Here is a 27,959-nt window from a genome sequence, read left to right as displayed (position 1 = left end):
CAAAAAGTAGAGACAATGAAAGAAGAGAAAGCAAAGGTAAATGAACTGTAATAATAGTGCTAGATAAGTAGTATATAAAGTAACAACAATAACAAATCAGTATAATCCCACGTGTGGGGTTTAGGGTAGGGCTGTTCATTTGGATCCGAGATCCGAAATCCGAATCGATCCGCTCAATTTCGGATTTCGGATATTTGGATCGGATGTCATAACAACACTTGCATCATAGTCGACTACATAGACAGCCCCTAAAGTTGGCACGTCTTTTCCTTAGTTATTTACTTGGAACAAGGTCTAGAGTATAATGACCAAGCCTTCCAGTACGATACAGATTAAGCAATTTAGCAGCCACTTTACGAACATAATCATCCGAATCAGGAGGTAAATTAAAAGCATCGCGAAGGACAGCAAATTCTGCTTTGATAAGCTGCAGCATGATCTCCTCATCCTCTAGATTGCAATTGAAAGATGAAACTACTTCGAAGAGCATTCTTCGGACTTTGTTCACAATGAAATCCTGTATGAATAATCTCATATGTCATATCCAACTATTCTAATGGGGAAAGAACAAGGAGTCGATATAAGTTGAGCTAAAAACTGGACTATATTCATGTTGTAAAATTCCCATATTATCAGTAGTGTGCCAAATGACTTGGATGGCTGGCCTCTAATTTTGTAAGAGCAGTTTCATTACAAATGACTAAAGAAACAAAACAAGCATACAGCAAAGAGGAAAGAAGTACGTTATAACCGATTTCCTTTTGAACTGCTAACCTGCGTGTGATCTGTTAAATATTGCCGCTTCTGTCTTCTCTCTAACTCAGAACTATCATCAGCACCTGATAATGACAACTTGGCCCATTTTTTGTATTCATCGCTCAAGTTAAAGATGGATAGAAAATATTCTGCAAGCTCCACTTCCCCAACCAAGCAATCTCTGATTGCACCTGCATTTAGAATAAAGGAAATTGGAGTATCAGATGACAAGTCACTTCTAAACTCACACTATGTTCTGATGAATCCAAAAGGTTAGCAAAAGAAAATGTTTTGGAAATTCTACCTGTTAAAGCTAGATTAGAGCACACCTCTGCATTGAGAATCTCAGTCGGGAAAACACCAGGGGTGTCTAACACATAAATACTAGGATGGCTGGCGATCTGATTTTGTAAAAGTAGTTTCATCAGGAAATGACTACAGAAACAAAAAACGAACAGAAAACAGGAAAGCTAAAACCCATAAGTTGAAAAACAAGCTGCAGGAACTCTGCGAAAAATCCAAAACCCAGATGTACTAACCTTTCTAGATCACAACTTTTCTGGTTGAAGCCAGATTATAATAATACAAAGAAAGAAAAAAGAGCCTCTTTTTTTTTAATAAGTAAGAAATATATACCTTCAAGCCACTAATATTTTTTGTTTCTCCGGGATCAGGACTCACTATGGCATGCTTTAATCTTCCTTTCTCTACAGATCAAAGAATGTTTCAGGATGTTGGATTGGATAAGTTCTTTACACTAATGTCTTTCAGAAAGACGAGAATAAAACAGCTAACAAGAACTTAACAACTAACAGTTTGTACTAAAAGTTGATGTACCCGCTGCACTGATCCTTCCAATTTGATGCAATGAGTTGGCAAGGGCAGACTTCCCAACATTAGGAATGCCAACTAGCATTAATGTTATTGTCTGACCACCATGACCAGTCTTTGGTAATTCTCGAACTCTAGCTCGCAGAAAGTTCAGTAACTGCAAGTCTGCAATATGTCAAGATTTATATCTGACGCAAATGAGCATGACATGCAAAACAAAAGGTTGTCAGATCAACTAGTGATGAATATCAAACCCTACTCCTTTTTCATTAGTACAATATCGATGCCAACCCAACAATAATTAGTCAAATTGATAAACATACTCAAATGGACCAATGTATTTCGGGTGCACACCATTAACCGAAAGGCCACCTGAATTCAAATGAAAGCTAGGGAACTTGGTAACACAATTTATATAATCTTTGAAACATCGCATCACTGCAGTGTTCTACTCTTTATACTACTACAACATAGGGTATTGTCAAAGTACTGCCTCATATATTAAACATTAAAGAATTCCTATTCTGTCTGTACAAAAAGAATGTTACCGAAGTAAACAATCTAGAAAGCTAGCCATCAAATACATCAACATGGAACCTCAGTGGGAGAGTATGTTCTGAATTATGGGGAGTACTAGGCAAGTTCCAGACAGATTGGTGCAGCTAGAACTGAATAATAAATTCAGGAGTATAACTTGAAACAAATAATCGTTACAAAATCCAGATTATGAAAGTAATATTAGCGAAAATATTCTTTCAACTACAAAATTTCATGAAATGCATGTCATTTTTCTTTATAACATTGTAAAATGAGCACTTACACCAGTGACCTCAAATACTGAAGTAAATACTACAACAACAACATACCCGGTGATTTCCCACAAGTGCAGTTTAGGGAGGGTAGTGTGTACGCAGACTTGCCCTATCCTGGGAGGGCAGAGAGGTTGTTTCCGGTAGACCCTCGGCTAAATAAAATAAGAAACAAAGCAGTGACACTTTTATACACGTACCTCTTTGATTTTATCTTTATTATGGGAATTGACTCCAAATACAAGACACTTTTGTTGCTCAAAGTATTTCAGCCATTCCTGCAGGATACAAATGTAAATAAATATCTGCTCATGCAAAAGGAAGCGAGCAAAACGTATCTACAACATAAAATCTGCAATAATTTCGGATCGGAAGTAGCGCCTAACAACAAAAAGCTATAAGGTATGCTGCTTGTGATCATATAGAGGGGTGGGCAGAGCAGGGGGAATCTAGGAATCGGCTAGATGAACAATTGTCTACTGAAACAGCAATGTTTACCACACTAAGCTCCCGTTTGGCCATAAATTTTGGCTTCACTTTTTCAATTTTTTTTTGAAAACATTGTTTGTTTGTGAAATATGATCATGTTTCGGAAAAAAAAATTTCAAAAATTCTCAAGTTTCCAAAAACTGGTTTGACTGTTTTTGGGAAAAAATGTTTCTTCCACTCACAAAACTTCAACTTTTCTTCAAATAAAATGCATGTCCAAACACAACTTCAACTGTCAAAAATTATTTTTCAACACAACTTTAAAAATTCTTTTTTCAAGTTTCAATCAAATCTATGTTCAAATGCTAGCTAAGAAAGTGAAGAAAAAAGTATCACCTTTAGTTGAATGTGATTTGCTAAATCTGTCTTGTTCAGAATTATAATGCGCCTCGAGGAAGGTGACAAATTCTTAATTAGCTCACATTTTGATGATAAAGGAATCTGAAAAAAATCAAAGGGTAAAAAGATTAAAAAATTAGATGACAGATACACAAACATATCCTTGTTAATAAGGGAACTAAAACATGTTTGAACATATGTTGAATTATAATTGAGTCCTTATAAAAAATACCCACCATATATGTCATTGACAACTTTGTCAATTTTTTTATTTTATTCATAATGGTGGTGTCCGCGCCAGTTTGCGCAATCTCGACTAATCCACCAAACAGCCTGCTATAACCCACAAGCACCAGTGTCGAGTAACCCTATCCATTGAGGATGGATTAGACAGGTTCACCACAAGTGTTGTAGCTGGGATTTGAACATAGAACCTCCCGGTTGTCACTCATATGCCTCAATCACTCAGCCAGCCCTTTGGGGACTTGACAACGATGTCAATATATCAAGCTATGTTGTTGCTTTTCCTTTTTATTTTATTATGTTTGTGTTGACACTTGAGATAAAACTTAGAAAAAGGCTCTGGAAGATTGAAAGACTAACTGGTAAGATCATTACCTACCAAAAGAGGCCAAAAATAATGGTCTATCGCTCAATTGCAACATACATCGTGAATTGCTAAACTCCAACCCCCAAACCCCACTACACAAAGCCAAAGTTACCACTTTGTTCCCTTGGCGACTCAAACCCCCCAACTTTATGGTTAGAGATGGAGAGTTTACCACTAGGCTATCCCTCCTGTTTCCATAACTGATACGTAGTCAGAGTAGATCATGCAGGACTTAAGTCGTGCGAGGTCAAAACTTGTTAACAAGAGAACACACATCTAAGAGAATAATGTATTATCCAAAGAACCACATCACAAAACAAAACACTTCCGGAGTAATACTGCCAAACTCATTCAGACATTTAATCAAACGCATGTCAGACAAAAAAGGAAAGGAAAATATCCGTGAAGGCTAAGGATATATACATACCCGCGCATCTCTGACTTCAAGGACAAGATCAACCAATGGGATTCGTTCGGCTATGGCACGAGATGCTGCAGCCATGTGAGGTGTGTACCACCATGTTGAGCCTTTATTCCTGGCCACTTCCTTAATTGCATTACCTATCTTTTGAACTAAACTAGCCGTTAACGTCATTCCTGTACAAAAGAATAGGCTGGGTCAAAGCATAGTTGGATTAGCATTTTCCCTAACAAGTAATAACTTAAGTCAAAGTTTTGTCAAAATTCCCAAATCCAACACTCAAACTGCCCAAGAATTGGAGGAAATAAAGCTAAGTTAACCACTCAGTAGCAATAATTCTATATGCTCTCCCCAAAATGGACAGAAAGAATGAGTTTTTAATAACAAAAGCTGCTAGCTGCAAATGCTAAAGCAAGTGAAAAAGCTCAAAGAAACACATAAAAACGTACAAAGGTTCGATTTTTACCTAATTGGCAATGTAACTCCAGTAAGTAGAAGTAAGCCCAGCTTGTCTTATTCTTGTTGAAAATCTAAAACCCACTTGAAACTGAAGCCATTCAAATCAAAAGTATTGTCAAAAAGTTCCCACATACAGAACCAGTTGTGAAATGATGAAGATATAGATAACCAAGAAAAAGAAGCAATTTTCAAAAGAGATCCTTCTTTGGCAGCGCCTTGCAGTTGCAGATACAGTTCATTCAGTTTTTATACTTGTACCAAGTTACAACTTTTGAAATTATAAATATTTAAATTTTGATGTGACATTTTTATTAAGCTCACTTTTAATAAAGGGAGGCATGATACACTAAGCTACCGTTATTGTGCGGGATCAGAAGAAGAATCGAACCACAGAATTCTATTGTACAGAGTTTTATCTTGTATTTTTACAAAAGACTTTTTATACGGTTAGAACATGTGACCCTCTTGATCACATTATGCCAAGGCTCCCCTTCATTAAGCTAATTTTTAATGATTATTTTAATTTCTTTTACTACTATTACTTACTTAAACATATTAAACCAGATGTAAATTATGTGAACTACTATCAAATATTTTTGTTTACCGTTGGATGTAGTGCAGACGGTTGAAATTCAAAAATAGCCAGATTTACAAATGATAATTAAAAAATAGTCACAGTTTCAAAAATAATTGAAATTTAGTCACTTTTCATGTAAAGATAAATCTGAAAGAAAATACTGTTCAAAATCCGAAAAATATTCCAACATAATATACTGGAGTTCCAGCATAATATACTGGAATATACAGGTCCATCATAATATGCTGGAAGTCCATACACATGTGCTCCAATCTCTAGTATATAATGCTGAAACTTTTTGTGTGTTGGAGTTCCAGCATAATATGGTGGAAGTTCATACACATGTGCACCAATCTCCAGTATATTATGCTAGAACTTTCCGTATTGCAGCAAAATAGTGGCTATTTTTTAATGACTTTGCAAATGCTGACTATTTTTCAGTTACCAGTTCTAACTATTTTCACAGTGCAATGCATGGGCGATGCGCAAAGGCCCGGGTAGCAAGCTATCTCACGGGCCTTCCTTAAAAAATTAAGTTAATATCGTATGAGTCAATGACCCACATATCAAATATCAAACCGAGACTACACTTGATTTTAGCCTAAAGGCCCAGAAAGATATAATAAACTATCAAATATCACTTGTGAATTATGGACATGAATTTTATGAAATGAGTAATAATAAAGAGATTGCTATTCTAAAGATCATGGTATAAATTCAAGAAGTGGCTTTATATTGATGTTGTTAATATACATTTTCTTATTTCACATTTTATTTATATAAAATATTACACAAATTATTGGCATAATACATATGCAAGCCCTCAAACTTAGCTTTAGTTGGCAAGTATGCCCTCCAATTTTTGGTTTGTACAAGTAGGCACCTCAACTTGTCTCCACTTTGTCAGTTGAAAATTCAAATTTACAAAATGATCATCTAAATACGTTCGAAATTTATGTGTCACACTAATGCTACGTCATCATTTGTGTTTACATATTTAATTTTATACTACTTGAGGTGCCTACTTGTGCACACTCAAAATTGGAGGGCATACTTGCCAACTTAAGCCAAGTTTGAGGGCCTGTTTAGATAGGCACAGTTTGGTCAGTCGTATTTATTTTGGCTGTGACACTGTGAATAAGCTGCTTCTATTTTCCTTTGCACTAAATCTATGTTCAACCATGCTCGCATTTCTCGTATAGCTTCTTCCCATCTTCTTCTCACCACAATAAAATCTCTACAAACTCTCACTACTCAATCATCACCCAAATTTTCATTCTCCATTTTACAATCACAACAATGCACTCAACAAAAAAACCCACAAGATTTTCTCTCCTTATGTTCCACTACAAAATCTCTCTTTCAAACCCAACAAGCCCACGCCATATCCATTACTCATGGCCTTCTCCCTATCAGCATTTCAATCTCCGCCGCACTCATTCTCCGTTATGCCGCCTTTTCATCAGACCCAAGAATCATATGGACACTGTTCGATCAAAGTCTTCCTTTTTCGCGTTCTGCGTTTCTTTATAATACGCTTATTCGAGCTCAAGTGATTATGGGTGTAGCGGATTATAGTGGGTTTGAGATTTATAATGGGATGTTGAGAAGTGGCGTAAAGCCGGATGATCATACTTTTCCTTTTGTGATTAAGCTTTGTTCGGATTTTATGGAGGTTAAAAAAGGGTTGGAAGTTCATGGATTGGTGGTGAAATCTGGTTTTGATTATGATGTGTTTGTGAATAATACGCTGATGTTGTTTTATGGGAATTTTGGTGATTTGGTGGGTGCGCGAAAAGTGTTTGAAGAAATGCCTGAAAGGGATTTGATTTCGTGGAACAGTATTATTCGGGTGTTTTCGGATAATGGGTGTTATTTTGAAGCTATTGGGATGTTTAGAAAGATGGGTTTGTGGTCCGAGTTTAAGCCGAATGAGGTAAGCGTTATGAGTGTATTGCCTGTTTGTGCAGTGTTGGAAGATGGGATGGTTGTTAGTGAGATTCATTGTTATGTGATTAAAGTAGGTTTAGATTGTCAAGTGACTGTTGGGAATGCGTTTGTTGATGCATATGGGAAGTGCTTAAATGTTGAGTCGTCAAGACGAGTTTTTGATGAGATGGTTGAAAGGAATGAGGTTTCTTGGAATACAATGATTGGTACTTTTGCTCATAATGTGTTTAATAACCATGCATTGGAAAGTTTCAGGTTTATGATTAATGAAGGTTGGAAAGTAAATTCGACTACAGTTTCAAGTTTGCTACCTGTCTTGGTTGAACTTGGCGAATTTAGTAGGGGAAGAGAAGTTCATGGCTTTTGTCTAAGGACAGGTTTAGAGTGTGATGTCTTTGTTGCGAATGCCTTGATTGATATGTATGCAAAATCGGGGCGTTCAGCTCAAGCATCTGCCATTTTCCACAAAATGGGTATTAGAAATGTTGTGTCGTGGAATACAATGGTAGCAAATTTTGCTCAAAATAAGCTTGAGTTAGAGGCTATAGGACTTTTCGCGGAAATGCAATCTTGTGGTGAAACTCCAACATCTGTCACGCTGACAAATGTTCTTCCTGCATGTGCACGAATTGGTTGTCTTCGTTCAGGAAAGGAGATACATGCCAGTTCAGTAAGAAACGGGTCTGTCACTGATCTCTTCGTCTCAAATGCTATAACCGATATGTATGCAAAATGTGGTTGCCTTAATCTGGCCCAAAATGTGTTTGACATGTCTCTTAGAGATGAGGTATCTTACAATATACTCATTGTTGGTTATTCACAGACAAGTTATTGCTCCAAGTCTCTTGTACTGTTCTCTGAAATGGTGACGACAGGGTTGAAGCATGACACTGTTTCCTTTGTTGGAGTTCTCTCAGCATGTGCAACTATTTCCGCGATTAAACAAGGAAAGGAAATTCATTCATTTGCAGTGAGAAGATTGTTTCATGAACATCTCTTCGTTTCAAATTCTCTTTTGGATTTTTATACCAAATGTGGACGGATTGATCTTTCCCAGAAGATATTTGACAGGATTGAGAACAGGGATGTAGCATCATGGAATACTATGATTTTAGGGTATGGGATGCTTGGCGATTTACATACTGCAGTTTTTATGTTTGAAGCCATGCGAGAGGATGGTGTTGAACACGATTCAGTCTCCTATATTGCAGTTCTATCAGCATGTAGTCACGGAGGACTAGTTGATAGGGGGAAGAAATACTTTAATGACATGCTTGCTCATAACATTGAACCATCACAGATGCACTATGCTTGCATGGTTGATCTTCTTGGTCGTTCAGGGCTTATGGAGGAGGCCATTAACCGTATTACTGGTCTACCATATAAACCAGATGCCAATATTTGGGCTGCGCTCCTTGGAGCATGCCGACTCCACGGAAATGTGGACTTGGGTTCTTGGGCAGCTGAGCACTTACTTGAGCTGCAGCCAGAGCATCCTGGGTACTATGCTCTGCTCTCAAATATGTATGCTGAAGCAGGCCGGTGGGGTGAAGCTGATAGGATCAGAGAATTGATGAAGTTGAGGGGTGTGAAGAAAAACCCTGGATGCAGTTGGGTTCAAATTCAAGACAAAGTGCATGCTTTTATTGTTGGACAAAGACTGGAAAGACTGGATCCGTGTTTGTCGCTTGAAAGCGTTGGTTGAGGTGGGTTGTTTTGTTGAGCCTTCAGAGTATGATCACTACTTGAACTAGATGGTTTTATTTTTCCTGATGGCCCAGACTTTTGTCTTTGGCAATTGTGATTTGTGAGTGTGAGATGTGATACACCTAGTTGAAACCAATATTTTTCATCCTGAAGTAGTGTGGATCAAATTCTGATTCCTTTGGAGACCCATTTGCTGCATGACGAAAAATCTTTCTTCTTTTTCGTGTGTGAGGGAAGTGGGGACATGTAAAGGAGTATTCAGCTGGCAGTGTACCTCAAAATCATGGCCAAGTGCAAGCTTAGTCGAGGACAAGAACTGAAAGGATATATCAAGAGCTCTCGTGATCTGCTTTGCTTAAGGTCTGCTGTTACTGGAGCAATTTCCAGCCAAATGTAAAGCAATCATGGATATGTGTTGACTATGCTCTTAGATTGATAAGTATTCATGGCTGGTCAATGAACTATTTGTCTTTGAGCTTCTGGCCTGCATCATGGAAATGCCAAAACCATATGAAGCACTCAAGCAGTTCGTCTTCTCGGAGAAGAGTAGCAGAACAAGGCTGCTTTATAAATCTACTTCTGCTCTAATTGCTGATTCGACTGAGACAAGCTAAATGGAACAGCATTGACAACGAAGATTCATATAGCTGATCCGACTTGTTCAGGATTGAGTCATAGTTTTTGTAAGGTGTTCTTGACCCACAACTCAATATATTTGCCATTTGACAACCATGCCTGTTACCATCATAAAAAATTCAGAATCACAATGATGGTCCCCCCGAGTCCAATATTATTGGCTTTTCATGTACTTGTAACTTCAATCTTGATTCAGCTTTTCGTATTGCTTATGAGGTCTTTCAGTGTCAGGTGACAGATTATGTTAAATTCGTTGTTTTCATTTACATGAGGAAGTACAAGTATATAATTCAGCATAAGTTCAACCGAGAAAAATTCTTACTTGCCTTAAGATGAAGGACAGGAGAAATTTTGTGTGAAAAGGGAATTGTAGAAAATATCTAGAATAAGATATGTTTGAACTTTTGAGCTTTGACATCTTTTCCATGAGCTGAAAGCTCAATTATAAAGCTTGATCGTTTCCATTGTATGGCTCTTTGACACTTAAAGAAGTTACTCTGCCATAAAGGTGCTTATATTTATTGTTTACTGCTAGTAATTGGAAGTTGACACTCAAATTGTTCTCAAGATACATACCTATACATCCAAAGAAGTACATATATAACCAAAAAAGACAATGACTTTCATCTTAGAACTTATAAAGCACAGAAGGCAAGCGAGGCGTTATTAGCACCTCTATAGGATTTACTTTGCGCATTGTCATCCCTAACCCTTCTTTCATCTCCAACGGTTCGTTAAATGGTGTAGTAAAATCAAAACCTTGGAGTAAATGAGCTATTGCAAGGTGTGTCACTTGACTTGCATATGTAATCCCTGGACAAGATCGTCTTCCAGAGCCAAATGGGATGAACTCATATTGTTGACCGCGAACATCAAATCCTGCTTGACAAGTCAAGAATCTCTCCGGATCAAATGTATCAGGATCTGACCAAATCTCGGGATCTCGTTGCAGTTTCATAGTATTGACCCACAATCTTGTTCCCTTGGGAATGTGGTATCCATGTACAATGCAGTCCTCAACAGATTCATGGGGTACTAACAAAGGTGCTGGTGGATATAATCGCAGTGTCTCTTTAATAACAGCTTGGAAATATACCAAATTCTTGATATCACTCTCTTCTACCCATCTATTTCTGCCAACTTTTGTGTCTAGCTCTTCTTGGACTTTCTTCATGACATCCCTATGGTTTAATAATGTTGCCATTACCCAATTCAAGTGAATAGCAGTTGTGTCTGAAGCATCCAATACCATACTCTGGTAGAAACAACAATTTAAGAAAAACAAAGATCAGAAAAGCAACAAAAAAACAATCTTTTCATCAAAGCAATAGATAGCTTCTTGTTACCATCAAAGCAATATACTGGTATCCTGCTATATTGTTGCACAATTCAATTCATAACATAGAGTCTCTTGAAGTGATCAAAAGGCCACCATTAGATTTGTTGTATCACGGTGGATAATGGGCCCGCCCCTCTAGCCTTCTCCACTTAAATACCAGGTCTTGTCTATCGTAGGGTTCGAACCCATGACGTGCACCTAACCCACACGTCACCGGTTGTGCTCTTACGATAAGACCACACATCACAAATCATAGCACGTTATTACTCTATTTTCTATGTTACCATACATATCATATTTGATATCGATTCGAGCCGTGAAAATAGCCTCTTGCAGAAATGTGTAGGGTAAGGCTGCGTACGATAGACCCTTGTGGTCTGGCCCTTCCCCGGACACCGTGCATAGCGGGAGTTTAGTGCACCGAGCTGCCCTTTATTGAACCTATCATACTTGATATGACGATTAACCGTTGTTGTCAGTAAATTTGATAGTATAAACTTTCTATAATGTCAGTGCATACAACATAAATTCGCAGGAGTATAAAATAAGCAAATTTCAAGAAAAGCAATATATAGCAGCAAGAAACAGTACTCACCAGAGCAGTAGCTTTAATGGTAGTTTCTCTAGTATAACTATCAGCAAAATCTTCATTGCTCATCATAGAAAGCATCACATCAATAAAATCCTGTTCATTTCCAGCAACAACATCAACTTCTTCTCTCTTCTTCATATGTTCATCCAACCAATTTTGCAAAACACAATCAATATCTTTAAAAGTCCTTTTCATGAACTTAACATGCCCTTGAAAATCAATCCATTTGAACAAAGGAATAGGAAATGCATCCCATAACACAAACTCCATTGAAATATACATAAAATCTTTTAAAGCTTTCTTAAATCTTTCAGCTTCTTCTTCATCTTCTCCTTTCTCATTAAGCCTTCCATAGCTTTTCCCAGCTATCATTTTCACTATCAAGCTCAATGTCAACTTTTCTATCCAATTTGTAAGATTTAGTTTCACCGGCACATAATCTCCGGTCACCGGAAAATTATCTCCGGTGATCGAGGAATGATCTCCGGTGACTGGAAATAAAGAGAAAAGCTCTTTAATACTCGTTTGAACTTCAGAAACCCTAACAATTTTCAATTTTTCTAATCTACTACTCGAGAGAACTTCCTGAAGAACAATTTTTCGAATTTTTCTCCAATAAGGACCATAACTGGCGAGAAAAAGCATAGCGTTATTATAACCGATGTACTCGCCGGCTAAAGACGCCGGCCGGGCGGCGAACGCTTTATCGTTAGTATTCAAGCAATCTCTAACGGCCTCGTAACTGCTAACGACCAATATACGAGGTAACCCTAACCGGAAAGTGAAAACAGGACCGTATTTCTCAGCTAAAGTTGCTAGTTTTCGAGATAATGGAATGTCGTCGGCGCCAAAAAATTGTAGGAGATGGCCGATCACCGGCCAGCCACCGGAGATTTCTGGCGGTAAGGGGTTTAGAGGTTTTGAACGATTGAAATATTTTAATTTCCATATGAAAATGGAGAAAAATGCAAAAACTATGAGAACTGAAATTGCATAAAAATGAGAAAAAAGATAATCTTCCATTTTTCCCGACTAATTTTCAAGAAACTAAGGTTTATTAGATGTGTTTTTGAGATACTACAAGGATGTATTTTTATATCATTGAGACTCTAATAATTTAATTTTTTACATATATAATATAAAATTTTAGTTTGACTTTATACTATTCGAAATTGCTCAATATGCTGTTTGTTTGATTTTTGGTCATCACGCCCTTGCATTCAACAAAACGTCTTTCTATTTATTCTTATCATTAACGAAGTTTCATAAAATGGACGAGTTGCATGTTTTTGAATTCTTCAAGAAAAAAATTTAAATCTATCTATCAATCTTTGATTATTGTTTAAGTTTACCTTTATTTTGGAGTTCTGTTGAGCAAACATAAGACTTTTATATATTTATTTTGATGGTAATATTAGAACAATAGTCTTACCTATAATAAAATTATTTAATTAACAGAGTTGGTGATAAAAAAATTCCGTTAGATTCGGTCAAGAGTAACCTTGAAAAACTTTTGCTTTACGAAGAAAGATGGAGAATAAATTTTGAATAGTATAAGTATAAATTTGATCCTTTACCTTCTTAAATATGGAAGGAGTTGGATATACTAATAATTCATATAAGACTTTCAAGAATCGTAAGTAGTAAATTAATTGATCGATATATAAAAGTATAGAACTATTAAACTAATAGGAGAATAAGATTGATAAATTATCCCTTTGGGAACAAGATCCAAAAGTAAAAAGGAGACAAAAATGCAATATTTTTGGTCATTCAAGACCCTAATAGTATTATTTTTTTAATGTAGAAGAGATACCAATAATTGAAAAAGGACAAATGTGCTGAACTTATTTTTGTAAGCTGTAACTACTTCATTAATTAGGATGAGTTCACTCTAATATGAAAATAGGTAGCACAATACTAGGAGCATTGAGTCATATAATGAGAGTGACGAGAAAAAATAAGATTTATCAGTCGCTTATAATATGGTTAGATATTTGAAATTCCAAATAAGGAGTAGTAATTTAATATAAAGGCAACTTAATCATGCTTACTCAGACAGAGTCAATAACGATTAAAAAATACCGATGGTCTGTTTAAGCTGATGATTATATTTGACTTTCCTTTTTTTGGATTTCTATCGATTAATCGGTATTCGTTTTGCAGCTCCGATTAATTTTAGATTTGTATCCCATAAGGTTCATAAAAGAGGAAAGCGTTTCATACAAAAAGAAATTTCATTCCCAAGATTCGAGTACGAGATCTTTGATTAATAATAGAGAGGTCTTATTTATCTCACCACAACCCACGATAGTACTCGTTACAGGACTTAAAAAGGAATGCTCGCTTAAAAGTCTAAACGCAAATGGTTTAAACTAATAATAATTTGTGAATTGGTGCAGGCCTTATTTTGTAAAACAATTTATAATATATACATAAATGAAATTCAATGCACTTATGGTGCAAAAATATATGCGCAATTATATTTTTAAATAGTCTTGCAGGTAATTATGTTTAATCAATAATGATTGATAAGTAATTAAATTATCTTAATAGTGTAAAAATTATATAGTAGCCACACCAAATGCGCACATCGAATTTGACCCGAGACAATGGAAAAAAAACACAAGTTGGATTCAAATGCTCACGCATTTTTTCAAAGTGATGACTTTAGATTTATTTATTTTTTGTTTCTTACTCGTGTACGATCTCTGTATGGAAGCTCCTATTAATTTGAATTCACGGCACATATGTATGGAAACTCCTATTAATTTGAATTCACGACACATACATCGATTAAAGTGGTGAAACGCCCTGACACCCTGTACAAGAATTTTTTTAACGTGACACTACTGATTAATGGGAGAAGGATCGTATTTATTTTGCTACAACTCTAGGTGGTTAGACTTTAGAATCAACTACTCTGTCGTTTTATTTTGTTTTATCCAAATCAAATTTATGGGTGAAGCACTAACGTTGATTATCTAAAACCAATTTGGAAGTCCAAAGAATTATAGAAGACTAATTGGCGTTTTCTTCGGGTATATATTTTAAAAATCTTGCAAATTGTTTTCTCCTAAAACGTTTGTTTAAGTTCTCTGTTTAAAAAAAAAAAAAAACTCGCAACAAGTTTTTTTTTTTCCAGAAAAAGTTCATTTTTCATAAAGTTTTAAGGTGCTTTTCAAAGAATGTATGGCAAAGCACTTCAACTCCAAGACTATTGATACCACCAAGTGTTGTAACGGGATGCCTCCACCTTTATCAGAAGTCTCGAGTTCGAGCCTTGAGAATGAAAAAAATCCTAGTAAGGAGCGGTTTCCTCTTCAATGGGTCTTACGCGGCGCAAATCCGAATTTGTCAGGGTCCCAAACAGTGGCGGGGCTACATTGAAGCAAGGGGTGTCAAGCTATACCCCTTTGCCGGAAAATTACACTATTTTGCTGATATTTTATTTTATTTTATGTATGTTTACTATACGTTGATTCCCCTTGAATTTTCGATATATCTAATTATTTATATTTTGACACCCCTTAATGAAAATTCTGAATCCGCCACTGGTCCCAAAGTAAATATCTACTGGACAACGAGTGAGATATAAAAAATAAAAATAAAAAAAAAAACTAAGACAGTTGACAATTCTATTAGTAGAAACTGATTAAGTCAAGAACTCCTGTAACTCCAAATCCTTGTAAAAGATAAATATATCTACTAGGCAATAACTTATCTTTTGTATATCAATTCTTTATACTTGTATAAAAGTATGAACAAAAGGAACTCTGATTGCCAAAAAACCTTGCAATAGGGAGAAATGTACTTAGGACATTAGACAGCGGCTATGACAAAGGAAGCTCAAGCAACTAGCTTTAAACACTACAACCCAATAATCTGTAACTAATCTAATGTAGAAAAAGAACAATTAAGATAATTGAAAATATTAATATGGTTTATCATATAATATGCCAGTTTCATCAATGGTTAAAAGGGCAGCCCGATGTATTAAACTCCCGCTATGCACGAGGTCCGGGGAAGGGCCGGACCACAAGGGTGTATTGTACGCAGTCTTACCCTGCATTTCTACAAGAGGTTGTTTCCACGGCTTGAACCCGTGACCTCCAGGTCATATGGCATCAACTTTACCAGTTTCATCAATGGTTAAGTCACAAAATCCCAGTGCAACAAACTTTCTTGCTATCGTTGGAGTCTACTTCTTCAATGCTCTTTGTATTTGACTGTTCGAACTCCATCAAAAGATTCATATGCAAAAGATTCACTTATGCAAACGAGGCAGTTACAGAGAAGTTTGACTGTATATTGACATTTAAAAGATACTAAGCAAGTTGTTCCCTGACTTCAGGATAGACTAAACCTCAATCTATTGACAGAATGACAATCTGAAACAACTAAAATGCTTCTCATTATAACTATTTACCTGTTATACAGAGCTGCTCCTCATTAACTGCCTGCTAATTCTTTTTTCTCTTTGACTCTGATATGTTACCTGAATATGCCTTAAGCCTTGCTGCAGATAGCTTATACTCAGCTTTTTTCTTCCGCCACCTACTTCGCCTCGATTGTTTGCTTGTACCATCTGTCTCACCAGCAAAATTTTCCTTGTTATCAAACTTAGGCTTTTTTTCAGCTTCTAGAACATCTGATATTTCTCCTTTAAGTGTCTTTTTCGCTTGATGAGCTTTACAAAGGGGTAGTTTCCATTCTTTTTCTCTATAAGGTGCTAACTTCTTCAAAGAGACATACTGGTTTAAATTTTTATCCTCAATTGTTAATATCTCCTCTGGTGTTAGCCCAAATCTCTTCGCCTTAACCGGCCTATACTTGAATCTTGTCTTCAACTCCCCAATTGTATCCTCATAGTCCAACTTGTAATACTCTTCCATTAGATGTTCTTTAACTGTATTCGTTCCTTTACTCGTCCGCTTCCTCTTCTTCTTCTTCTTATGTTTATCTTCTTCAGCCACATCATTATCATCGCGAGGTTCGCCCACATTGTATCCAAGTAATTCATCTTCCTTGTCAAATTCTGGCTTCTCAAGTTCGGCATCATATTCATCCTTATCACTTCCAAATTCAGGATCCATATCATTTGCCTCATAGTAGGCATCGTCGAAAGCCTTTTTCATCTTTCTATCATGGTCATTCGGATCAAATTCCTCCTCCAAATCAGCGACATCCAACAAGCAAACCTCGTCCTCTCCTATCCCCGCGGTCTCTTTGATCTTCTCAAGCTTCTCCCTCATCTCCTTCTTCTTCAAATTCTTTAACCGTTTCAACTCCTCTTTTCTTTCCTCCTCCGCTTGAACCATCCTCTCTTCTTTTCTCTCCCTCTGCAACTTCCTCGCGTTCGCCTTCTTTCTCACTGATCCCTCCACTTTCCTTGAATGTCCCCACACTCGATCACCCCCATTTTCCTCAAATCTAAAATTAAAATCTCTCTCGTAATCCTCTTGCCTCTCAATTTCCTCCTCATCCTCCGAAAACTCCACCTCCTCCACATCTTCTCTCTTTCGTTTCTTATCATCCTTCCACATCTCTTTCCCAAAATAATCCTTTAAAAACTTGTCATCCTCTCCAAAAGCCTCATCCAACTTCTTAGCAAACTCCGTAGAAACCTCCTCGTCATCTCCTAACTCATCCCCTCTTTTCCCATTCACCTTCACCTTAAACAAGTCCTCTGCATCCTCATCCTCCTTATCAGCATTCAAAAATTCCTTTCTCAAATCCTCTTGCTCCTCAAAATATGTCTTCACTTTCTTCTCTTCTTCTTCTTCGTCGTCTTTTTTATCTCCAAACTCCGGACCCCCCTCAATCAAATGCTTAAAAACTACATCCTTCAAGTACTTTGGCTTATTCTTTTTCTTTTTCTTCTCGTCCTTAGACTTCTCCTTCAACTCGGAATTTGATTCAGATTCAGATTCAGAAACGAATAACGTAGCATCTTTATTATTCAAAATTGGATCACCTTTCTTTATCTTAAGCAAAACATCAATGAACTTTAAATTACTCGAAGGGTTCAAATCCTCCTCCTCTTCTTCTTCTTCGTCGTCTTCAGAGGAGTCTTCGTTGTCAGAGTCATCGATGAGGCCTTTCTTCTTCAGCTCTTCCAGCCTTTGTAAGTCCTCTCTCTTCTTGTTATGCTCGTATCGACGGGCAAATTCCTCATTGATCTCAATCTTGTCCAGCTTCTCAACGTCATCATTATCACCCTCGAATAGCTTCAACCCCATATTTCATTAGTGTTTACAAAGAGCATCAAAATAACAACCTTCATCAAACACAAGAAAACTACAGAAACTGAAAGTTCACTATTTTGCCTGCATTTCAACATATAAACAGAAAGCTAACATTAACATATAATGAAACCTATCATGTGTTGCATAAAGAAAAACAAAAATACTAAAAAAATGCCAATTTGAATCAACAATATAGTTTAAAAGCTCACATTTTTATTCAGATTAAACTCATAACCATCAAGTCTTTGGACCATATGAGAAATATAAGGGGGGCATGTGAGAAAAACCAAAGCCCAAAAAAAGAAAAAAAAAAGAATTTGGAGAGGATAAATTCAAAAAGCCATGTGCTTATTCAAGTATCCTAATTCCTTACTAATTTCAAAGTAGTATCTTCTCAGACTCTTCTCAAAGATATTCAAAAATGCTAAATGGAATCAACAATACAGTAAAAGATCACTTTTTATTCAGATTAATGTCATAACTAAAGCCAAGTCTTTGGACCATATGAGAAATAATAGTGAAGAACATGTGAGAGCAAACCCCAAAGAGAAAAAAAAAATCAGATTTTTATTCAGTTTAATCACATTTCTCTCTTTTCACCCTTTATATATAATTGAATTCTATGTTGCTCGGACTCTTCAAATATACTAACGGATGCGTGTCGGATCCTCCAAAAGTGGTGCATTTTTTGGGGATCCGATACGGATGCGACAACATATTTGGAGAGTCCGCACAACATAGACTGATTTTTTTTTTTTTTTATGTGTGTGTGTTTTGGAGGGGTAGATTCTACTGTCTTCTCAGATACTTTTTTGTTGCAAGTTTCTGAAATTCAGACTGTCATGTTTTGCATAAAAATCAACAAACATACTAAAGAATGCTAAATGGAATCAATAATATAGTAAAGCAAATCACATTTTTATTCAGTTTAATCTTATAACCAAATCCAAGTCTTTGAACCATATGAAAAAATGATCACATTTTTATTCAGTTATAATCACAATTCTCTCTTTTCAACCTTTTTATGACTCTACGAGTGTGTGTGTGTGTTTTGGAGGGGTAGATTCATAATAATGTCTTGTCAGATTCTTTTTTATAGCTATGGAAACACATATATATTCGAATGAAATTGAGAGAATACATTGTAGGGATCCATAGCGAAAGAAGAAGAGAAACTGGATTTAGAGAGAGAGCCTGTGTATATTTTACCTGTGTAGTTGAATTGCGCAGTCGACAGTGTTGTGGTAGGAGTAGGACACATATATAATATCTCTCGGGTTAAGGGCAACCTAGTACACGAGGCATCTACATTTATGTAAGGTACGAGTAAAAGGCCGCACTCCAATTTAAATAGCCTAAGCATCAGTGATTGCTTCCACGGTTCGAAATCGTGACCGATAGGTCACACGAAGACAACTTTACCATTGCTCTCGGGTTTCCGCTCTAAAAATAAAAATAAAAAAGCAAAATATATACGGAGATATCTAAAGTTATCACTATTTTTCAGTTAGACACATTAACTAGGCTTTGTTCTGATTGAGCATCTATAGTAGATTCAAAGTGTATCAATTAAACACATTCCGCACTACTTAAAAATACCCAAGCTCGTGTCTATTAGTGTGAAAGATTAACCTAAGAAAGAAGTATGAAAAAGTGTCCAGGAGAAGTGTGAAAATGACATGTTCCAAGTGTAATCAATGATTTAATTTGCTAACTATTACACAAATGTATGTAGGAGGCGTAACCAAAGGCGCAAATACCAAATATGGGGCGAGAAACCAAAAAGAATGTGTATTATCATTAATAGCCATGCCATATTGAATATATAATCAAAATTGTTATGTAATAATTAATTCTAAAATTACACTTAGATGAAATACTTCAATCAAACACAAAATAGCAAAACTTCATTATCTCACATTGTATCTTGAAATTATTTTCTTTATTCTAAAATTCCAAACAACAGCTAAAAGCAGTAAAGATATTAGCCTTTTCATTTATATTTAAACAACTAAAATTAACACTAGTATTATTTTTTTTTATAATAGATGTATATTTTGTAATATATTTTGTACTCAATATTTGTGTGAATTATAAAAAAACCAATACGAACTAAAACATCAAAAACAGAAATTTAAATATCCAAAAAATATATTTGGTTTGATATTTAATTTTTTAAGCGCAATGTTTAACATGTTTTAAAAGAAATAAAGTTTAGTTATATTTGACAAAATTATATTTTGAATTATTGAATGAACTGCCAAAGTTTAATTTCAAACGCGAAAATATGAAATTTAAACAACCAAATTTAAACTTCAGCCCTTTTGAAACTTGGGACAAAATGACTAAAGTTTAAACACTCCACAAATTTATGCCATGCTTTAAATATCTGTCCTAAAAGTGGCTACTTTGTCAATCGCCCCTAATCAACTGTCTACTAATTAGAGACAGCCGACGATCATTGTTTAGCACAGCAATATGCCTAAGCTTTTCCCCGTTCGTCGTCCTTTAAAACTAGTTTCTGCTACTTCTTTCAAATCCTTCAATTCAACTCCATTTCTACACAAAGAAGAACAAATCACTACTACTACTATTACAACCAATGAAAATCTCACAAATTCCTCATCCCAAAACCTCGAAGAACAACTTCGTAAACTCCGAATTTTACTCCAACAACATCGTACTGAAACTGCAAAGCAATTCTTGGGTACCCTTATTCAAAAGAACTCAGTTTCACAACTCTATACTCTTTTTTCACCTTCCCCTACAAAATCCATTTTTTCTAACTTGTTATTATCACTTTATTCAGAGTCAAAACTTATCAATGAAGCTAAAGAACTTTACTTTATGATAAGGAATGATAAAAAGTTTCCATCTTTATCAGCTTTTAATGTGTTTCTTGAATCTTTGAATAGTTTGAGAAATTACAAAGTGACCCTTGAAGTATTTGATGATGTAGTGAGTTGGGGTATAAGAGTTGATAGGTTTAGTTATGGTAAAGCTATACAATCAGCTGTGAAAATTGGGGATTTAGGTAAAGCTTTGGAGTTGTTGAATTGTATGAGAAAGGATAAGTTGAGTTTAAATGAGTTTGTGTATAATGTAGTGATGGGTGGGTTGTGTAAAGAGAGGAGAGTTGGGGAAGCGCGGAAACTGTTTGATGAAATGCTTGAGAGAAAAGTGGCGCCGAGTAAGGTGACTTATAATATTCTAATGGATGGGTATTGTAAAACGGGGAAGTTGGAAGAGGCTTTTAAGTTGAGAGAAAAGATGAAGAGTGATAATGTGGAGCCGAATATTGTGACGTTTAATACATTGCTTAGTGGACTTTGTAAGTTGGGGAAGATGGAGGAGGCTAATTGTGTTGTGGAGGAAATGAAGGGTTATGGGTTTGTACCTGATGGGTTTACTTATAGTATACTTTTCGATGGGCATTCACGACGTGATGATGTTAGTTCTTCGTTGGCATTGTATGAAGAAGCGGTTAAAAAAGGAGTGCAGATGAATGAGTACACGACTAGCGTTTTGTTGAATGGCTTGTGCAAGAAAGGGAAGACGGATAAGGCTGCAGAGATCTTGAAAAAGTTGATGGAAAATGGGCTTACTCCTACTGAGGTGTTGTTTAATACCATTTTAAGTGGCTATTGCAAAGAAGGCTGTATGGAGAAGGCTTATTCAACTATTGACGAAATGGAAATTTCCGGGGTAAAGCCAAGCTGCGTCACATTTAATACTCTGATCACGAAATTTTGTGATTTGGGTATGATGGAAGAGGCAAAAGAATGGTTAAGGAAAATGCTTGAGAAGCCAGTTCCCCCTAACGTGCAAACATATAACATCTTAATTGATGGATTCGGGCGCAAGCGGGAATTCACGAGGTGTTTTGAGATTCTTGAGGAGATGGAAGATAATGGATTGAAGCCTAATGTAATTACATATGGTTCACTAATCAATTCTTTGTGCAAGGATGGTAGGCTTCTTGAAGCTGATGTAGTCCTAAATGATATGATCAGTAGAGGGGTTAAACCAAATGCACATGTCTATAATATGCTTATAGATGGACATTGTATGAGAGGAAAAATGAGTAATGCTTTTGAATGTTTCGAGAAGATGGTAGAAAGTGATATAGAAACAACACTGGTTACATACAATACTCTATTAAATGGGCTGTGCAAAAAGGGTATGATCAAAGAAGCCGAGGATTTGGTTGTGCATATTCTACTCAAGGGTTTAAATCCAGATGTTATCACGTACAATTCTTTAATGTCTGCGTATTCAGATGCAGGGGACACTGGAAAGTGTTTCCAAATGTATGAGAAAATGAAAACCTCTGGCATAAAACCTACTATGAACACAATTCATCCTCTAATTAGAGTGTGCAAAAAGGAAAAGAATGAACTGGTGCTAATCGACAAAATTGTTCAAGAAATGGCCGAGATGGATCTTTCTCCGGACCGAGTGGTATATAATGAGCTCATCCATTGCTATGCGCTGCATGGAGAGGTTCAGAAGGCACTTTCCATGCACGTAGAGATGGTGGAACGAGGAATTCCTTCTGACAAGAAGGCGTACAATAGCTTGGTTATGGTGCATTTGAAAGAGGGAAAATGTGAAGAAGCCAAGAATCTTGTCGATCAGATGAAGGCTAACAATATTGTTCCCAATGATGAAACTTATAATATTCTGATTGAAGGGCATTGCAAACTTAAAGATTTTCTTGGTGCATACATGTGCTACAGAGAGATGCTTGACAATGGTCTTCTCCCGGTAGCCAATATCTGTAATGAGCTAGTATCTGGCCTTAGAGAGGAAGGAAGATTGCAAGAGGCACAAATTATATGCTCAGAAATGAGTTCTAAAGGAATTGAAGAGTGCAATACAAATGAGGATCTTTCTGCTGTTGGGAGAGCGTAGGTCAAAGAGGACATTGTACTCCAGCTCTTCGGTTAAAAATGTCAGGCAGCAAATGAAAAGCTTGTAATATATTCAAGAATCTGTGTATTCTTGTTAATTTATTTCCTCATTGATACTCGTTAACATATGTATTCTAGATACTGGATGAGATGAATTTGACAGTTGTATAAGTTATTCCTGTCAAATTCAACCTTATCTTTGTCTTCTTTGAGATATCTCTATTTTTGGCTCCCATTCATTGTTTTCCGAAATTACTTTTGGATCTTGTGGAAATTAATTGAAGTTGTATACTAGATGTTTTACATAACAATAAGAGAGAATCTCTTATTGGAAGGTGAAAGTTAGTTTCAGAAGTTATACTAAATCAAAAGTTTATTTGGTATAGCAGGATGACTCAAAAACCAAGTGGCCAAATAAGGAGGTTAAAAATATTGTAGCGTGTATAAAGCCTACCAGTTGATGAGCTCGCGGATAAGGTTAAGCAGCTCACGCTCAATATGTTTGCTTGTTGTCATTTAAATTAAAATGAGAGTATTTTCATTGTCTGGTTCCACGATGTGTCCATGTATCAGGGAAATTTTCTTCTGATGTTGTGTTGACAGCAATAGTGGCCAAATAACTAGAAGCTGAAGAGATCTGTATTCAGGTAATATGCAAATTTTGCTATACCTTTTTTGCAAAATCATATATTTTGTTATATGGAGTCTTAATCAAGTTTATGCATTGAACAGACAATTGGCTCCATCCCCATTGATTCCCATAGAATAAAAAAAGGAATTTACCGAAGGCTATTGCAGTATTTCCTGAGCCATTGGTCTTTAGTTAACTGATTCTGCACATGCATGTACTCATTGACTATTTTTTGTCAATTTCGTAGTAGGTAATGGTTTTAAGAACTCAATGAGAATAGAGAAAGGCTGTCTGAACAAAATTCTTCAAGGTAAATAATGCATTTATGTTCTGAAAAAATTAATGATGTTTTCCACAACGTTAGATGGATTTTAATATATTGTGTTTTATCTTTTCATGTGTTATGTTATTAATGTTACTCATCTATATATAGCTGAAGGTATAAAACGGAGAACCTAAAGAGCCCATTTTTTCGACCATTACACTAATTTTAACAATGAATAGTTCCTTTTACCCATTTGTATTGCTTTCAATTCTCTTATAGAACCACTGTTATTTACTTACAACAACAACAACAACAACCCAGTGAAATCTCGCAAGTGGGGTTTGTGGAGGGTAGTGAGTACGCAGACCTTACCCTTACCCCGAAGGAGTAGAGAGGTTGTTTCCGAAAGACCCTCGGCTCAAGAAAACGACCAGAGATAATAAATCAGTACCATCAACAAAAATCACAGTAATAATAACAACAACATAAGGACCAGAAAATAGATGAAAAACAATACAATAACAAGTAAATAAGGCTAGGTAGTATGAAAAACGGAAAAATAGTATGAACACAACATTAACCACTAGCAGTCTAACACAAAACCCTATTAGACAAGTCTCGCACCGGAACGATGTAGAAAAATGCTCAACTACCTCTTAACCCACAGCCCTAATGCTCGACCTCCACACTTTTCTATCAAGGGCCATGTCCTCGGAAATCTGAAGACACGTCATATCCTGCCTGATCACCTCTTCCCAATACTTCTTTGGCCGCCCTCTACCTCTCCTCGTACCAGCCAAAGCCAACCGCTCACACCTCCTTACCGGGGCTTCTCCTCCGCATGTGCCCGAACCATCTGAGCCTCGCATCTCGCATCTTGTCATCCATAGGAGCTATGTCGACCTTCTCCCAAATATCTTCATAATTAATCTTATCCATCCTAGTGTGCCCGCACATTCACCTCAACATCCTCATCTCTGCAACTTTCATCTTCCGGATATGTGAGCTCTTAACTGGTCATCACTCTGCCCCATACAACATGGCTGGTCTAACCACCGCTCTATAAAACTTACCTTTGAGCATCAATGGCACTTTCTTATTATACAGGACTCCAGATGCTAACCTCCATTTCATCCACCCACCCCTGTACGGTGTGCGACATCTTCGTCGATCTCCCCATCCCCCTGGATAATCGACCCAAGGTACTTGAAGCCTGTGAATCATGCCTCACGTTTATGTCCCCTGCACTCGACTCAGCGCTGAACTTGCACTTCAAGTATTCTGACTTCGTCCTGCTCAACATGGGCAGTTCCACGGTGTAAATCGTGGTTCACGTGAACCCGTGGTCCTCCGACGATATCAAATATATTATGTACATAATTTGCGAAAAATGACTTATTATTACTTGATGGCACCTATGGTCAAAAGAGGCAAAGTGGTTCACTGGTTTTAGCCCTTTATTTCTTGCTAACTTAATGGGATCGAATCCCTTCAAAATTACTGCATTAATTTCTTTTTCTTAAGCCTTTCTTTTCCTTTTTTTTTTTGACAGCAATACATCCTTTTGTATTATTTTTCCTGAAGTATCAATGGTGCACCCATGTTCTCGAAATCCTGGATCCGCCTCTGTTGCTCAACTTGAAACCCTTAGACTGAAGGGTCTGTCTCCAAACCTCCAGCCTCTCGTTAACGCCGCCTCGCGCCTCATCAATCAGAACTATGTCATCAGTGAATAACATACACTATGACACCTCCCATTGAATATGGTGTGTCAGTGTATCCATCACCAGGGCAAATAAGAACGGATTGAGCGCAGATCCTTGGTACAACTCCATAACTACCGGAAAATGCTTAGAGTCGCCTCCCATAGTCTTAACCCGCGTCTTAGCTCCATCATACATGTCCTTAATCGCCATGATGTAAGCGACCGGTACACCTTTTGCCCACTGTTATTTACTTATAAAAGATTAAGTTAATATTTGACATGCTTAGGTTTTTCTATTCTTCCCTTTTCGTTGGACTTTAGTCTTTTGAAGTTGAATGAAGGGCTCATTATGTTGTTAATGTATTTCCAATACATTGTTTATATTTCTATTACGACTTTTCTAGTGCAGTTGTTAGATCAATTTGTTTACATGATTATGGGATGCTAGTGCAGATGTTTTCTTATTCACAATTGCAGAATGGCTTGAGCTAAGTGCAACTCACAAGGTTTGACGACCCTCATTCCTTCTGTCTCAATTCCGCCACAGAACCTCCTATGCATGATGTGGAAATGCCAAAATTTATTTCACAATATAATTATAGGAATAACAAAAGTCAATATTTTTGTTTGTTGTGTTTCGATATTGCAAAGACCTTATGTGCTGATCTTTGCAAAATGACTCCTCAGTATGCTGCTTTATAGTACCATTGGCGCTTTGCTCTAATCTTATTCTTCTTTCGATGGTTTAATTGGACTTTGCCAGTCTTTCCAAGTATGATCGAAACAGTGTCCATTTTAAGACCTTTATCTTTATAACCAATTGTTAGTACTACCTTTTATATTTCCAAACCGCCCAGCTTGGTTTTTGGGTGGGAAATGTTATATATGCTTAAACATGATTACATAAGGAAGAGGACTGGTTGTGTATTAATACCTCATGTAGCACTGGTTCTTAGGAGGTCAAAAGTTGATAAAATTCCTTCCTTTTACATTCATGAATTCAAGAAACTCATTAGCACGGTGACCATGGTAAAAGAAATTGAAATGGCCAATTGAATTCTTATTTACTTATCTAAATTTTGTTTAACAATCAAACTTTTGTATCTCAATAATTCCGAACTAGTCATGAGAATGGTGACAATGGTAACAAATGGGATTTTGGAAGAAAGTATCATCATCTGTAACTTTTCACATATACTTCAGGAATGTGTGTGCTATAGGCAAGGAGTGCAAGGGTAAACCTTGTTAATGTTTTTTGACTCAATATTTGTATACTTTTTAAATATGTCGTCTGGACTTCTTTTGTGCTTAATAATACTGGATTTCAATTGTTTCATTCCATTCAACTTTGAATTCTTGAATTGCATTAGCAAACTACTCTTTGGCTTCTTTAGCTGATACTTTGAATGAGAAGAAGGGTATGCAAGCAGAATTTTGCAGGTGACTTTCTATTCCACCCAAAGTCTGTGGAACGAAGCTCTGTAAACGTTCTCGGGAGGTTCAGGCTCCCAAAATGGCGTGGTTGACCAAGTGAAATCTCCCGCGAGAAATGTTGTTCTTGCTTTGATTGTTCGAAATGAGATTATTTATTTAATTAGAGTCGCCACTTGGAATATTTGTTATGGTGTCCCAAGTCACCGGTTTATTTTAAAATCTCAAATCGAGGAAATTGACTCTTATTTATGGTCTGAGAATATAGAAGACCAGGTAAGGAATTCTGTTAACCCGGGAGAAGGTGTTAGACATTCCCGAATTTCGTAGTTTTAGCACGGTCGCTTCAATCATTACGTATTTAAGAACCTATGTGCGTCTTGTCTTTTACCGCTTTTAAATTATGGCGTTATGGATTTATCTTTGAAACGGATCACGTGTGCGTGAATCCATTTTATTTGGGGCGTTAAAATCATGTCACGCGTACGTGTACACGATTAATCACGCTTTATTATTCTTAAGGATTGTTTGGCCAAAGTCGTGTGAACGCGTACCTTGATTTATTTTGGGAATCATAATTATGTCACTCGAACGTGTACACAATTACGATAGTAAATTAAAAGCCTACCTAAGTATTCTACGAATGTTTCATGAGTTGATTATTTTCCTAAGATTTTAGATTATTGGGAAAGTCCAAGAATTATGGAATTATTGATGGAAAATGTAGTAAATTAGCTATGGAAAGGCGGGTTAGCTTATTCAATTATTTAAGAAAAAGGGCTAGAATTGTTATACTGGGTTGGATGAAGTTCAGTTTATTGAGGCCCAAATTTTTCTCTTTCATTATAGTCCTAAACTAAACTATCATATGTCAATCAATCCCAACTAATTGTCAAATCTTCACGACCCAAGACACATTTACAAACAAATCATATGGCCTAATTTATTAACTAATTAACCAAATATAAAGTCTAAAATTTAATCAGCAAAACAATCAAAATTAATGGCAAGTCAGGATATGAACCAATGAAAATTTTTCAACAAATACCACAAGCAAACACATAAACAGAGATTCATGAACAAACATAATGAAAAGATCGACAAAAAAAAAATATAAATCGAAAGAGGCAAGAACGGACCTCAATCAGCCGCAACTTTCATTTAAAATGGGAGCTCTCAAATCCAAGTACAATGAAGAGATTCGACTTAATACTTCTGCTAGAGATCTGAACCAAGATCGGAGGCTTCTAA

At 36.4% G+C, this 27,959-nt stretch overlaps 5 protein-coding genes and 1 pseudogene across 5 annotated transcripts; 2 read left to right on the top strand and 4 right to left on the bottom strand.

The window, feature by feature from the left end:
* Positions 1 to 21: 21 nt before the first annotated feature.
* Positions 22 to 5,013, bottom strand: LOC104100944 (DAR GTPase 2, mitochondrial). Its single transcript, XM_009608315.4, has 9 exons — positions 4,722 to 5,013; positions 4,262 to 4,431; positions 3,222 to 3,326; positions 2,597 to 2,674; positions 1,594 to 1,744; positions 1,393 to 1,463; positions 1,061 to 1,157; positions 775 to 947; positions 22 to 517 (listed from the first exon to the last, which is right to left on the bottom strand). Exons 2-9 carry the CDS (start codon positions 4,427 to 4,429, stop codon positions 275 to 277), a joined length of 1,086 nt encoding a protein of 361 aa, XP_009606610.1. The 5' UTR covers positions 4,430 to 4,431; positions 4,722 to 5,013; the 3' UTR covers positions 22 to 274.
* Positions 5,014 to 5,744: 731 nt separating this feature from the next.
* Positions 5,745 to 5,912, bottom strand: LOC117277904 (U2 spliceosomal RNA; annotated as a pseudogene).
* Positions 5,913 to 6,428: 516 nt separating this feature from the next.
* On the top strand, positions 6,429 to 9,814 carry LOC104100946 (pentatricopeptide repeat-containing protein At5g27110-like). Its single transcript, XM_009608317.4, has one exon. It carries the CDS (start codon positions 6,463 to 6,465, stop codon positions 8,944 to 8,946), a length of 2,484 nt encoding a protein of 827 aa, XP_009606612.1. The 5' UTR covers positions 6,429 to 6,462; the 3' UTR covers positions 8,947 to 9,814.
* Positions 9,815 to 10,082: 268 nt separating this feature from the next.
* LOC104100945 (nicotine N-demethylase CYP82E4-like) lies at positions 10,083 to 12,581 on the bottom strand. The gene is made up of 2 exons (XM_009608316.4): positions 11,519 to 12,581; positions 10,083 to 10,839 (listed from the first exon to the last, which is right to left on the bottom strand). Exons 1-2 carry the CDS (start codon positions 12,536 to 12,538, stop codon positions 10,213 to 10,215), a joined length of 1,647 nt encoding a protein of 548 aa, XP_009606611.1. The 5' UTR covers positions 12,539 to 12,581; the 3' UTR covers positions 10,083 to 10,212.
* Positions 12,582 to 15,390: 2,809 nt separating this feature from the next.
* LOC104100947 (uncharacterized) lies at positions 15,391 to 18,027 on the bottom strand. The gene has a single exon (XM_070192134.1). It carries the CDS (start codon positions 17,755 to 17,757, stop codon positions 15,979 to 15,981), a length of 1,779 nt encoding a protein of 592 aa, XP_070048235.1. The 5' UTR covers positions 17,758 to 18,027; the 3' UTR covers positions 15,391 to 15,978.
* Positions 18,028 to 20,241: 2,214 nt separating this feature from the next.
* Positions 20,242 to 22,677, top strand: LOC138903438 (pentatricopeptide repeat-containing protein At5g12100, mitochondrial). The gene has a single exon (XM_070191410.1). It carries the CDS (start codon positions 20,242 to 20,244, stop codon positions 22,675 to 22,677), a length of 2,436 nt encoding a protein of 811 aa, XP_070047511.1.
* The last annotated feature ends 5,282 nt before the right edge of the window (positions 22,678 to 27,959 follow it).

Source organism: Nicotiana tomentosiformis, chromosome 12, assembly GCF_000390325.3.
Source record: "Nicotiana tomentosiformis chromosome 12, ASM39032v3, whole genome shotgun sequence".
NCBI lineage: Eukaryota > Viridiplantae > Streptophyta > Magnoliopsida > Solanales > Solanaceae > Nicotiana > Nicotiana tomentosiformis.
Note: the sequence above shows the minus strand (reverse complement) of the source record. Positions and strands in the feature narration are given on the sequence as shown.

What these genes read in the sequence shown, in the direction of transcription:
- LOC104100944 (XM_009608315.4), bottom strand. Translation starts at nt 4,429, where the DNA reads ATGACGTTAACGGCTAGTTTAGTTCAAAAGATAGGTAATGCAATTAAG. An exon ending in CAAATCACATTCAACTAAAG is followed by an intron (nt 2,675 to 3,221) that starts GTGATACTTTTT and finishes TGTATCCTGCAG; the next exon opens with GAATGGCTGAAATACTTTGA. An exon ending in TGGAAGGATCAGTGCAGCGG is followed by an intron (nt 1,464 to 1,593) that starts GTACATCAACTT and finishes TTTGATCTGTAG; the next exon opens with AGAAAGGAAGATTAAAGCAT.
- LOC104100946 (XM_009608317.4), top strand. Translation starts at nt 6,463, where the DNA reads ATGTTCAACCATGCTCGCATTTCTCGTATAGCTTCTTCCCATCTTCTT.
- LOC104100945 (XM_009608316.4), bottom strand. Translation starts at nt 12,538, where the DNA reads ATGGAAGATTATCTTTTTTCTCATTTTTATGCAATTTCAGTTCTCATA. An exon ending in CCATTAAAGCTACTGCTCTG is followed by an intron (nt 10,840 to 11,518) that starts GTGAGTACTGTT and finishes TGTTTCTACCAG; the next exon opens with AGTATGGTATTGGATGCTTC.
- LOC104100947 (XM_070192134.1), bottom strand. Translation starts at nt 17,757, where the DNA reads ATGGGGTTGAAGCTATTCGAGGGTGATAATGATGACGTTGAGAAGCTG.
- LOC138903438 (XM_070191410.1), top strand. Translation starts at nt 20,242, where the DNA reads ATGCCTAAGCTTTTCCCCGTTCGTCGTCCTTTAAAACTAGTTTCTGCT.